Source organism: Oncorhynchus masou, chromosome 11 (assembly GCF_036934945.1).
Source record: "Oncorhynchus masou masou isolate Uvic2021 chromosome 11, UVic_Omas_1.1, whole genome shotgun sequence".
Lineage (NCBI taxonomy): Eukaryota > Metazoa > Chordata > Actinopteri > Salmoniformes > Salmonidae > Oncorhynchus > Oncorhynchus masou.
This window is the reverse complement of record NC_088222.1, coordinates 52,638,115-52,650,738: the sequence shown is the minus strand read 5'-3', so window position 1 is coordinate 52,650,738 and position 12,624 is coordinate 52,638,115. Positions and strand designations below refer to the sequence as shown.

General features: G+C 42.0%; 1 protein-coding gene across 1 annotated transcript in view; it reads right to left on the bottom strand.

Moving 5' to 3' along the window:
• Nucleotides 1-3,587: 3,587 nt before the first annotated feature.
• LOC135548824 (PDZ and LIM domain protein 4-like) overlaps nucleotides 3,588-12,624 on the bottom strand; it is a 65,900-nt gene continuing 56,863 nt past the window's right edge. The window contains exons 6-7 of the mRNA XM_064978783.1: nucleotides 5,282-5,435; nucleotides 3,588-4,621 (exon numbers count right to left, since the gene is read on the bottom strand). Of these exons, the coding sequence (XP_064834855.1) occupies nucleotides 4,417-4,621; nucleotides 5,282-5,435 (359 nt within the window). The 3' untranslated portion in view covers nucleotides 3,588-4,416. The remainder of the gene's footprint in view (nucleotides 4,622-5,281; nucleotides 5,436-12,624) is intronic.

Here is a 12,624-nt window from a genome sequence, read left to right as displayed (position 1 = left end):
CTACTGTGCATTGCAAATATATGAATGTAAAGAGTAATGCATTTGAACTGTAATGGTGAAAAATGTTAAGCTTCTGTGAAAGCTTTCTTTTATACAAAGTTGTAAGTCTTTATCATGTTCTCCATGCTTGATTGAAGTATGAGACAACTTCCGAAACGCCATGTTCCTTGCTGCAGCTGTTTGGGGATTGACTTGTGACCAGCAGCATAACATATGTGTCACCAATGTGGAAAATGTCACCCTATGCCTGTTGAGATGAGTGTTCAAAGCCTTGGATTAGTCACTCACTGTTGGCCACGTTGCTAAACCACATCACTCTCATATTTACTGAATCATTTAAATTAATGACTGGGACTCCAAAACAGACCAATTTCTCTTCCTTCTCTCTCCCTCCCCCTGTATCTCTCTTCCCCTATTTTGCTCTCTCTCCTTCTCTCCCCTCATTTTTCGCTCTCTCCTTCTCTCCCCTTTTGCTCTCTCTCCTTCTCTCCCCCTTTGCTCTCTCTCTCTCTTGCGCTCTCTCGCTCTCGCCTTTTGCTCTCTCCCCTTTTCTCCCCTTTTGCACTCCCCCCCCCCTTTTGCTCTCTCTCTCTCAAGGTGTTAAGACATACTTAATGGGGTATGAAGGGCTCCTGCCTTCTGTTTCTGATTATAGTTAACCATTGAATCTCAGCCATATATCACAACTGTATGGTAAACTTGACATTCGATCTTAAACAAACCACAAACTTCTCATATTACATCAAGTGCCACACAATATTCTCAAAAAACATTTTGTGGGGGTAAAATGGGAAGAAAATCATTATGTGTAGGTTTTGGATGACACAGTTTGAGCATAATCCAAAAAGGCAGTTTTGTGTTCAATGTCTGCTTGTAACAAATTGAAACATGGAGTACTTGTTGTCACAGGCCCTAGGAAGTGGATGTCTCTGGGTTTGGATCAGCCAATTTGTGTTCATCCAAAATGGCACCAACCCACTGGGCACACACTGTTTGAATCAACGTTGTTTTCACGTCATGTCAATGAAATTACGTTGCACCAACGTGAAAGAGAAGTTTATTCGACGTCGGTGACCAGTGGGAAAGCAGTGCACTATGTAAGAAATAGTGTGCCATTTGGAACGCAGGGCATTGACTCTGAGCTGTAGGTCTGAGTACATACTGTGGATAGAGTGCCTTGTCATAGCCAGGATATACAAATCCACTAAATGGAACCCTATATCTATGTAGTGTGTCCACAGACAAGCTAAAGTACTACTCTCCAAATATTTCACAACAAATACAGCATGCCTGTAAAAGAAATGTTCAATCATGGGTATGATTTTAATAACTTTTTTCACTTTATTATATCCTAAAAAAGAAATAGAAGAAACCAGAACAAAATGTGTCAACAAAACAATAAGTTAAAAATGAGAGGATTCTGTGACTAAACACGGTAAGCAGTTAAATGACACAGACGTGTGAAGGCAGAGTGACAAGTCATGTTTGTTAAACAGCCAAGACGAAACAAATATGTACAATTAGAACTAAAACACCAACATCATGACAACATAATTTCACATCATTTACAAAGAACTACTGTCCTAGTTGGCATTGCAGTAGCTAAACATTAGGGTCACGGTGGATATCAAAATAACAAGCACTTTGAGATTGAGTTTTTCATTCAAATTAAAAAAAGCACTTTTCATGCAACTATTTCAGTTCACTGTTTGCTGTCCCTAAGGCTGCATGACAAATGTAAGTGATCATAATTCATCCAACACTTTCAGGGGTAGAGACTTTTTGCTCCTAACACAGATATGTTTGTCACTTCCAAAAACACATACAGTACCAGTCAAAAGTTTGGACATACCTTCTTATTCAAGGGTTTTTCTTTCTTTTTTTTTTTCACATTTTTTTTTAACATTATAGAATAACTTTGTCTTGATGACAGTATTGCACACTTTTGGCATTCTCTCAACCAGCTTTACCTGGAATGCTTTTCCAACAGTCTTGAAGGAGCTCCCACATATGCTGAGCACTTGTTGATTGCTTTTCCTTCACTCTGCGGTCCAACTCATCCCAAACCATCTCAATTGGGTTGAAGTCGGGTGTTTGTAGAGGCCAGGTCATCTGATGCAGCACTCCATCACTCTCCTTGGTCAAATAGCCCTTACACAGCCTGGAGGTGTGTTTTGGGTCATTGTCCTGTTGAAAAACAAATGATAGTCCCACTACGTGCAAACCAGATGGGATGGCGTATCGCTGCAAAATGCTGTGGTAGCCACGCTGGTTAAGTGTGCCTTGAATTACAAATAGATCACAGACAGTGTTACCAGCAAAGCACCCCCACACCATCACACCTCCTCCTGCGTGTTTCACGGTGGGAACCACACAGTCCACCAGTCTAATGCCCATTGCTCGTGTTTCTTGGCCCAAGCAAGTCTCTTCTGCTCATTGGTGTCCTTTAGTAAGGGTTTCTTTGCAGCAATTCGACCATGAAGGCCTGATTCACACAGTCTCCTCTGAACAGTTGATGTTGAGATTTGTCTGTTACTTGAACTCTGTGAAGCATTTAATTTCTGAGGCAGGTCACTCTAATGAACTTGTCCTCTGCAGCATAGGTAACTCCTTTCCTGTGGCAGTCCTCATGAGAGCCAGTTTCATCATAGCGCTTGATGGTTTTTGTCACTGCACTTGAAGAAACTTTAAAAGTTCTTAAAATTAACCTCTTAAATTAATGATGGACTATTATTTCTCTTTGCTTATTGGAGCTGTTCTTGCCACAATATGGACTTGGTCTTTTACCAAATAGGGCTATCTTCTGTATACCACCCCTACCTTGTCACTACATAACTGATTGGCTCAAACACATTAAAAAGGAAAGGAATTCGACAAATTAACTTTTAACAAGGCACACCTGTTAATTGAAATGCATTCCAGGTGACTGCCTCATGAAGCTGGTTGAGAGAATGCCAAGAGTGTGCAAAGCTGTCATCAAGGCAAAGGGTGGCTACTTTGAAGAATCTATGATATAAAATATATTTTGATTTGTTTAACACTTTTTGGTTACAACATTTATTTAATCATTATTTTACCAGGTAAGTTGACTGAGAACACATTCTCATTTACAGCAACGACCTGGGGGAATAGTCACAGGGGAGAGGAGATGAATGAGCCAATTGTAAGCTGGGGATGATTAGGTGGCCATGATGGTATGAAGGCCAGATTGGGAATTTACCCAGGACACCAGAGTTAACACCCTTAATCTTACGATAAGTGCCATGGGATCTTTAGTGACCACAGAGTGTCAAGACACCTGTTTAACATCCCATCCGAAAGACGGCACCCTAGAGTACATAGAACAATGTCTCCAATCACTGCTCTGGGGCATTGGGATATTTTAGATCAAAATAATGTGTTATTTCATAGTTTTGATGTCTTCACTATTATTCTACAATGTAGAAAATAGTACAAATAAAGAAAACCCTGGAATTAGTAGGTGTGTCCAAACGTTTTACTGGTACTGTAAATCCCTCCCTCCCTCCCTCCCTCCCTCCCTCCCTCCCTCCCTCCCTCCCTCCCTCCCTCCCTCCCCTCCCTCCCTCGAAATGTGGAAGTGTGATTCATTCAGTGGACCTGGCTGTGACTAGATATATGTTAAAATCAAACAAGAAAAAAAAGAGACAAACTCTTTCAAATACGTTCCCTTAGCCAACAACAACTGTCTATTTCAACCAAATGTGTCAAAAAAACCACACTAAACAAATTAGATTCACCGGCTGGATTTCGATATTTTCCATGGCCTTGTCCTGCGTCTTTGCTCCCCACAGCTTTTTAAAAGCTGCTACAGTGGAGGGACAAAAGGCTTTCTCGCGTGGCACTGGATTGCACTTCAACAGATGTAATAAATCTGGGGTTCTTTAATTGTAGCAGTAACAGTATGAGAAGCAGGGAAAGATGAATTCCATTCTCAGTCAGGTGCTTGACCCTATTCCATTCCGCTAACTGTATTGGAGTTGGCAGAGTAAAAAAAAAAAAAATAGAAAACCATCCCAAGATGTGAGAGGTCATTCGGTTGAATATTGCTTATGTTTCAACATAATCTAAAAGTGCTGTTGACACAAAGAAAAGCCCCCAATTTTAGTTAATTGGTTGATTAAAACATTGTTTTTTTTTTACTCAGCAGGTGTAAAAATGTTAATCCGTCCGAAATAGGAAGAGTATGCTGTAAGTGTGAAATAATTAAAGAGAGACTTAAAACCTCTGGAAACTACATTTTCCCACTCTCTAGTATCCAACTCTAAACTGATACTTCCTGGCAACAGCTTGGACATGTAGTGCATTGGAAATGGAACACAACTATACGGGCTGGGAGCTGTGGATAAGACTGCAGGCACATGTCTGAGTGGGGGCTGTGTGAGAGTCAAGACAACTTCAGACCAGTTCAACCTTGGAGTTGGGGTAGACGGCGACCACGTCATATCCCTCAGGAGGCTGTACGCGGGCCATGGCGTGGGTCTCACAATACAAGTTCTCCTCGATGAAGAAGTAGCCCCTCTGCTTGAGGTTCATGCCGCAGTCATCACACATGAAGCACTCTGTGTGGTACAGTTTGTCTCTGGCCTTCACGATGGTTCCCCTATACGGACAGAACATAACCAGGTTGTTAGTGTCATGTCAAAGATAAGTGGTTTTCAAGGTTATGTAAATAAAGAGCTATTGGATTAGCAATCATTTTCTTATTTAACTATGTCACTGTGCATTCAAGTGACCAGTATTCTATTCATGGATGTGGTTATTTGCATTACCAATAAGGATTACATAGCGTCACAACAGCCAGAACTCATTGGTTGGATTTGAATATCCCCTGTATCCGGGCCTTTATCCTAACCACTACTGCCTATAACAGTAGGTAAATGCTTTAGTGCCCTGCCTAAAAAAAACCTGTGTAAACAGTCTATATAACAGATCCATGGTACTAAGCCTCCACAACGGTCTCTTGTCCAAATGACATCGCTGTTTACCCATGGTGCTTTAACGGTGTGGGGATTACCGGCATCTCTGGGTTCCTGAGGAGGAGGGCGTGGCACAGAGGTTTATTCATTCAAAGTGATATATGGAGATCATTTTCCCTCTCTGTTATTAGCTTGGGCCTGTTGGAGCAGGACTAGATAGCATCCCAAATGGCACCTGTATCACCTGTAGTCTATGGTCAAAAGTAGTGCATTATATAGGGACTGCGGTGCCATTTGTGACACACTCCTAGTGTGCAGCGTCATCTCTGTTTTTTATGACTTACACTATGCCGTTGCCACAGCGCGTGCACTGGGGGAGTTTCTGTAGGCTGGGCATGGGGCCCATGTGGCCGGGGATGGGGCTGCCCAGTTTAGGGACTGGGGATCGGTCCGGGGACCTAAGGCCTCTCACTCCAGACATGTCAGTAGGGGACACACCTGTGGACACAGACACACAAAATAACACCTCAGTTTTAAAAAAACAACACATTTTTATAATTAGCATTATTATTTATTCAACATATATAGCACAGTTAAGACACGTTTAGATACTGTAAATCAACTTAGTTCCATCGGGGAGATGTTTCCTCTGGGTACAGATCTAGGATCAGCTTCCTGTCCCCCAATCCGAATCTACGATATCAGTTGGATAAAATGCAAAACTGACCCAAGATATAGGGGCAACTTCACCCTATACCAGAATATGAAAGCTGGAAAGGCAGCAGTCAGCCATGGGTGAAAGCATGAAGAATGAATGGTGTTCACACTTGGCTCAGGGCGGCACCAAGGTCAGCTACTGTCCACAACAGAGACATCACTCCTCAGTAAGCACTCCCTTCACTGGTGTGTGTTAACCTCAGAGGGCGTGGCAGGGGTACAGGCAGTGGGCCAGGGTGGTGCTCACACGCTGTCAGCCTCTCTACCTCTTTCTCTCACTACCATACCCTCCCTTCTCTCTCTCTGTACTGTATTACCTACAGTATCGCTCCCCCTCCCCGTACCTCTATCTTCCTTTCCCTATCTCTACCTCTCACTCCCTATCTATCTCCCTCCATTCACATTTTATGCCAGGGCTGATGTGAGATCCTGGCACACAGCAGGAACACATCAATTAGGGGAGGAGGGAGAGGCAGCTGCCTGGCAGAGCAAATATTTCACATTAAAGAGCAGATCATCATCACACCAGAGTGCCACAATCACACTCTCCCTGAACCACGGAGTGATGAGGTGCCAGCAGGCTCCATTGACCCAGCACGCCACTGCCTCTGGCATGGCCTACCCGTCACACTGGTGAACTATCTGGCACAAAGTTTACATCTCTCCAACACTTAAACACTAATGCTGTGACCGTATTAACGGGGTCTATTTTTACTGTAATAATCGCTGTATTCAGCCTGGTCTCATAGCCTAAACGTAACATAGTAAATGTAAATCCGGGACACTCAAATTAGTATATGTTATATTTGGTATGGTTACATAAGACAGATGCTTACTTAAGGCAAAAATGGAAGTAGGGTGGTTGGTCAGGGGGGATGGGTAGATGTATAACGCAAATGTCTAGCAACCCAAAGGTTGCATGTTTGAATCTCATCTTTAGCATTAGCAACTTTACAACTACTTAGTACTTTTAGTAACTTTGCAACTACATTTCGTTAATAAAATAATGATAAAAAATAATTTTTCAAAATGTAGATGTTGATTTAGTTATGGATCCATAACGAATTACTATGAAAATAGAATAAAATAAATAAATATCACTTATTTACAGAAATATTGGAACAAAGTTGTCTAATGAAGGCAAACAATTTACAATCCTGTAGCCTACTCCCAACTGTCACGTTGTACAGTGCCATATTTTCTATTCCATTTTGTTTTTCCTCTGAAGAGAAATACCGTAATATTAATCAAATGAATTAAGCCATTTAAAAAAAATCAATCCCGTCTACTATGTTATTACAAAAAAAGTTTTACATTCTCTGGTAATGCCAATACGGAATACTATCAAATGCTTCTGAAAGATGCCCTCTGGTGGTCAAACTAGGATTAACTTGCAGTAACAGAAAAAAATGTCTGACAATTAAATGACGTGCCACAGAATGAGTGTGCTGCAGTGTGAAGCAACTTTTTAAAGGAGGAACCACTGTAGCCTGTTAACTAACTGATAAGAGAATTTTGTTCTCAAGGTACATAAACCCAATTTAATTGTATTACTCAGTCCGAAAACCAGAATTTGTAAGATCCTGGTCGAATGAAACAGACGGAGGCCCAGCTAAAATAGTCAAACAGGTTTATTCACGGGAACGTTCTAAAGTCAAGAATACAAAACAATTAATTTTATACTGACTTCTCACGCCCACACATTCACACAACCATACACACACATACACACAAACATACGCACACACATACACACAAACAGACGCACACAATGTCCTGCTACGCACACACTGCCTCACTACCCAGCCGACAGAGATTAGTGACCTTGTCCTTGAGACGTACTCCCCGTTCTCTCCCAAACCTCTAGTCTGGTCGGCACCAAGCTCAGACAGTCTATGTATACAATACCATAAAGACATATTGTTTTACCCTAATTCTGACTATGACTACACATTTATTGATTATGATTTTATACATTCTAATCAATTCCATACAATTGTTTCAGTATGTTTCAATATGTTTCAGGGCGGAATATTCTAATCATTCAATTAACAGATAATTCTCAACTAGCACTAACCCTTCCCCTAACCTTTTAACTCCTAGCCCTAAATTTAACCCTAACCTTAACCATTAACCCTAACCCCTAGCCTAGCTAATGTTAGCCACCTAGTAAATGTTAGCGACAAAAAAATGGAATTCATAACATATCATACTTTTTGCAAATTCGTAAACATATTGTATGATTTGAAATTCATAAAATATTGTAATAATTGCAATTCGTAACATATCATAGGTAATGGTTGATGGACAGCCACAAATGAATACATACCATACGAAACTTAGCGGATCATACTAACTGGAGTGGCCCGGATTTACATTTACTACGTTCAGGTTGAGTCCAGATTACTGTATTACTAAGTATCTAGTAATCATTGCAGTCTCTTTCAAGTTCTAGTCAGGAGTTCTCATGAGATTCTCACAAACACTGTACAAGGGAGGTTTAGTCATAAGACTTGTACAGTCTATACCAGTGGAGGGAGGACATTTAAAAAATAAATTATGAGCATCGCCTTATTTTGATTAAAGCATATTGGATGACTGTAATTAATATTCCTTTCACCCAAATCAATGTAACATCGATAGCTTTAGGCTAGCACATGATACTTTAATTTTCTCTCGATCCATGAGCTCTGTTCAAGACTATCCTACCAACTGGACATTCAAAACGGTAATATCTTACGTTTCACCGAGTCGTGGCTGAATGATGACATGGATAATATACAGTTGGCTGGGTTTTCCGTGCATCGGCAAGACATAACAGCTACATTACCTTCGGTAAGATGAGGGGAGGTGGTCTATTTGTCAATAATAACTGGTGCGCAATCTCTAATATTAAGGAAGTCTTGAGGCTTTCCTCGCCTGAGGTAAATTACTTCATGAGAAGCTGTAGACCACACTATCTACCAAGAGAGTTTTCATCTATATTTTTCGTAGCTGCCTATTTACCACCACAATCAATGCTGGCACTAATACTGTACTCATCAAGCTGTATAAGGCCATAAGCAAACAAAAAAATGCTCATCCAGAAGCGGCACTCCTAGTAGCGGGGACTTTAATGCAAGAAAACTTAAATCAGTTTTACCTCATTTCAACCAGCATGTCACATGTGCAACCAGAGTGGGAAAAAAACCTCCAGACACCTTTGCTCCGCACACAGAGATGAAGAAAGCTCTCCTTTCTCTCCATTTGGAAAATCTGATAATAATTATATCCTCTTGATTCCTGCTTACAATTAAAAACTAAAACTAAAGTACCAGTGACTCGCTCAATATGGAAGTGGTCAGATGATGTGGACGCTAAGATACAGGACGGTTTTTCTAGCACAGACTGGAATATGTTCCGGGATTCATCCCATGGCATTGAGGAGTATACCACCTAAGTCACAGGCTTCATCAATAACTGCATCGATGAAGTAATCCTCACAGTGACTGTACGTACATATCCCAACCAGAAGCCTGGATTACAGGCAACATTCGCAACATGCAGGCTAGAGCTACGCATATAAGAAATTCTTCAATGTCCTCAGACAAACAATCAAATAGGCAAAGCATCTACAGTTGAAGTGGAAGTTTACATACACCTCAGCCAAATATATTTAAACTCAGTTTTTCACAATTTCTGACATTTAATCCAAGTAAAAATTCCCTGTCTTAGTTAGGTCAGTTAGAATCACCACTATATTTAAAGAATGTGAAATGTCAGAATAATAGTAGAGAGAATGATTTATTTCAGCTTTTATTTCTTTCATCACATTCCCAGTGGGTCAGAAGTTTACATAATCACTTAGTATTTGGTAGCATTACCTTCAAATTGTTTAACTTGGGTCAAACGTTTCGGGTAGCCTTCCACAAGCTTCCCACAATAAATTGGGTGAATTTTGGCCCATTCCTCCTGACAGTGCTGGTGTAAGTGAGTCAAGTTTGTAGGCCTACTTACTCGCACACACTTTTTCAGTTCTGCCCACAAATTTTTTTATAGGATTGAGGTCAGGGCTTTGTGATGGCCACTCCAAAACCTTGACTTTGTTGTCTTTAAGCCATTTTTCTTTGGAAGTAACTTTGGAAGTATGCTTGGGGTCATTGTCCATTTGTAAGACCCATATGTGACCAAGCTTCCTGAAGACCCATTTGTGATGTCTTGAGATGTTGCTTCAATATATCCACATAATTTTCCACTCTCATGATGCCATCTATTTTGTGAAGTGCACCAGTCTCTCCTGCAGCAAAGCACCCCCAGAACATGCTGCTGCCAACCCCCGTGCTTCATGGTTGGGAAGGTGTTCTTCGGCTTGCAAGCTTTCCCCTTTTTCCTCCAAACATAACGATGGTCATTATGGCCAAACAGTTCTATTTTTGTTTCACCAGACCAGAGGACATTTCTACAAAAAGTACAATCTTTGTACCCATGTGCAGTTGCAAACCGTAGTCTGGCTTTTTTATGGTGGTTATGGAGTAGTGGCTTCTTCCTTGCTGAGAGGCCTTTCAGGTTATGTCGATATAGGACTCGTTTTACTGTGGATATAGATACTTTTGTACCCGTTTCCTCCAGCATCTTCACAAGGTCCTTTGCTGTTGTTCTGGGATTGATTTGCACTTTTCGCACCAAAGTATGTTCATCTCTAGGAGACAGAACGCATCTCCTTCCTGAGCGGTATGACGGCTGCGTGGTCCCATGGTGTTTATACTTGCGTACTATTGTTTGTACAGAGGAATGTGGTACCTTCAGGCATTTGTAAATTGCTCCCAAGGATGAACCAGACTTGTGGAGGTCTACAATTGTATTTCTGAGGTGTTGGCTGATTTCTTTTGATGTTTCTATAATGTCAAGCAAAGAGGCACTGAGTTTGAAAGTAGGCCTTGAAATACATCCACAGGTATACCTCAAATAGGCTAATTAAAATCATTTGAGTCAATCAGAAGCTTCTAAAGCCATGACATCATTTTCTGGAATTTTCCAAGCTGTTTAAAGACACAGTCAACTTAGTGTATGTAAACTTCTGACCCACTGGAATTGTGAAACAGTGAATTATAAGTGACTTAATCTGTCTGTAAACAATTGTTGGAAAAATTACTTTAAATGTCCTAACTGACTTGCCAAAACTATAGTGTGTTAACAAGAAATTTGTGGAGTGGTTGAAAAACAAATGTTAATGACTCCAACCTAAGTGTATGTAAACTTCCAACTTCAACTGTATACAAAACTAAGATTGAATCCTACTAAACTGTCTCTGACCCTCATCGGGTGTGGCAGGGCTTGCAAACTATTACAGCCTACAAAGGGAATCCCAGCTGCGAGCTGCCCAGTGACGCTAGCCTACCAGACGGGTTAATTGCTTTTTATGCTCGCTTTGAGGCAAGCAACACTGATGCATGCATGAGAGCACCATCTGTTCCAGATGACTGTGTGATCATGCTGTCCGTAGCAGATTTGAGTACGACCTTTAAACAGGTCAACATTCACAAGGCCGCGGGGCAAGACAGATTACCAGGACGCATACTCAGAGCATCCGTGGACCAACAGGCAAGTGTCTTCACTGACATTTTCAACCTCTCCCTGACTGACAATGTAATAGCTACATGTTTCAAGCAGACCACTAAGTGCCTGTGCCGAAGAACGCCAAGGTGACTTGCCTAAATGACTACCGCCACATAGTACTCACGTCTATAGCCATGAAGTGCTTTGAAAGGCTGGTCATGGCTCACATCAACACCATTATCCTGGAAACACTAGATCCAATTCACATACCGCCCCAATAGATTCACAGATGATGCCATCTCTATTGCACTCCACACTGCCCTTTCCCACCTGGACAAAAGGAATACCTATGAGAGAATGCTGTTCAGTAACTACAGGCCAGCGTTCAACACCATAGTACCTACAAAGCTCATCACTGAGCTAAAGACCCTGGTACTAAACACCTCACTCAGCAACTGTATCCTGGACTTCCTGACTGGCTGCCCCCAGGTGGTAAGGGTAGGCAACAACACATCTGCCATGCTGTTCCTCAACACGTGGGCCCCTCAGGGGTGCGTGCTTATTTCCCCCCTGTACTCCCTGTTCACCCACGACTGCGTGGCCGAGCACAACTCTAGCACCTTCCTTAAGTTTGCTGAAGACACAACAGTGGTAGGCCTGATCAACGACAACGATGAGACAGCGTATAGGGAGGAGATCACAGTGTGGTGCCAGGACAACAACCTTTCCATAAATGTGAGCAAGACAAAAGAGACGATAATGGACTACAGGAAGAGGACGGCCACCAAACACACCCCCATTCACATCAATGACGCTGTAGTGGAGTGGTCGTAACACACCAAGACAGTCATGAAGAGGGCACAACAAGGCCTATTCCCCCTCAGGAGACTGAAAAGATCTGAGGTCCCCAGATCCTCAAAAGGTTCTACAGCTGCACCATCGAGAGCATCCTAACTGGTTGCTTCACCGCCTGTTATGGCAACTGCTCAGCATCAAACTATAAGGCACTACAGAGGGTAGTGCATATGGCCCAGTACATCACTGGGGCCAAGCTTCCTGCCTTCCAGGACCTCTATACTAGGCGGTGTCAGGGGAAGGCCTAAAAGAGTGTCAATGACTCCCGCCACCCAAGTCAAAGACGGTTCTCTCTGCTACCATACGGCAAGTTGTACCGGAACACCAAGTCTTGGTCCAAAAGGCTCCTTAACAGCTTCTACTCCCAAGACGTAAGACCGGTGAACAATTAATCAAATGGCTAACCGGAATATTTGTATTGACGCCCCCCCTTTTATTTTTTACACTGCTGCTACTCACTGTTTATTATGGACGCATAGTCAGTTTACCTCTACCTACTTATACATATAACTTCAATTACCTTGACCTTCCCTATATCCCCACACACTGACTTGGTACCGGTACCCACAGTATATAGCCT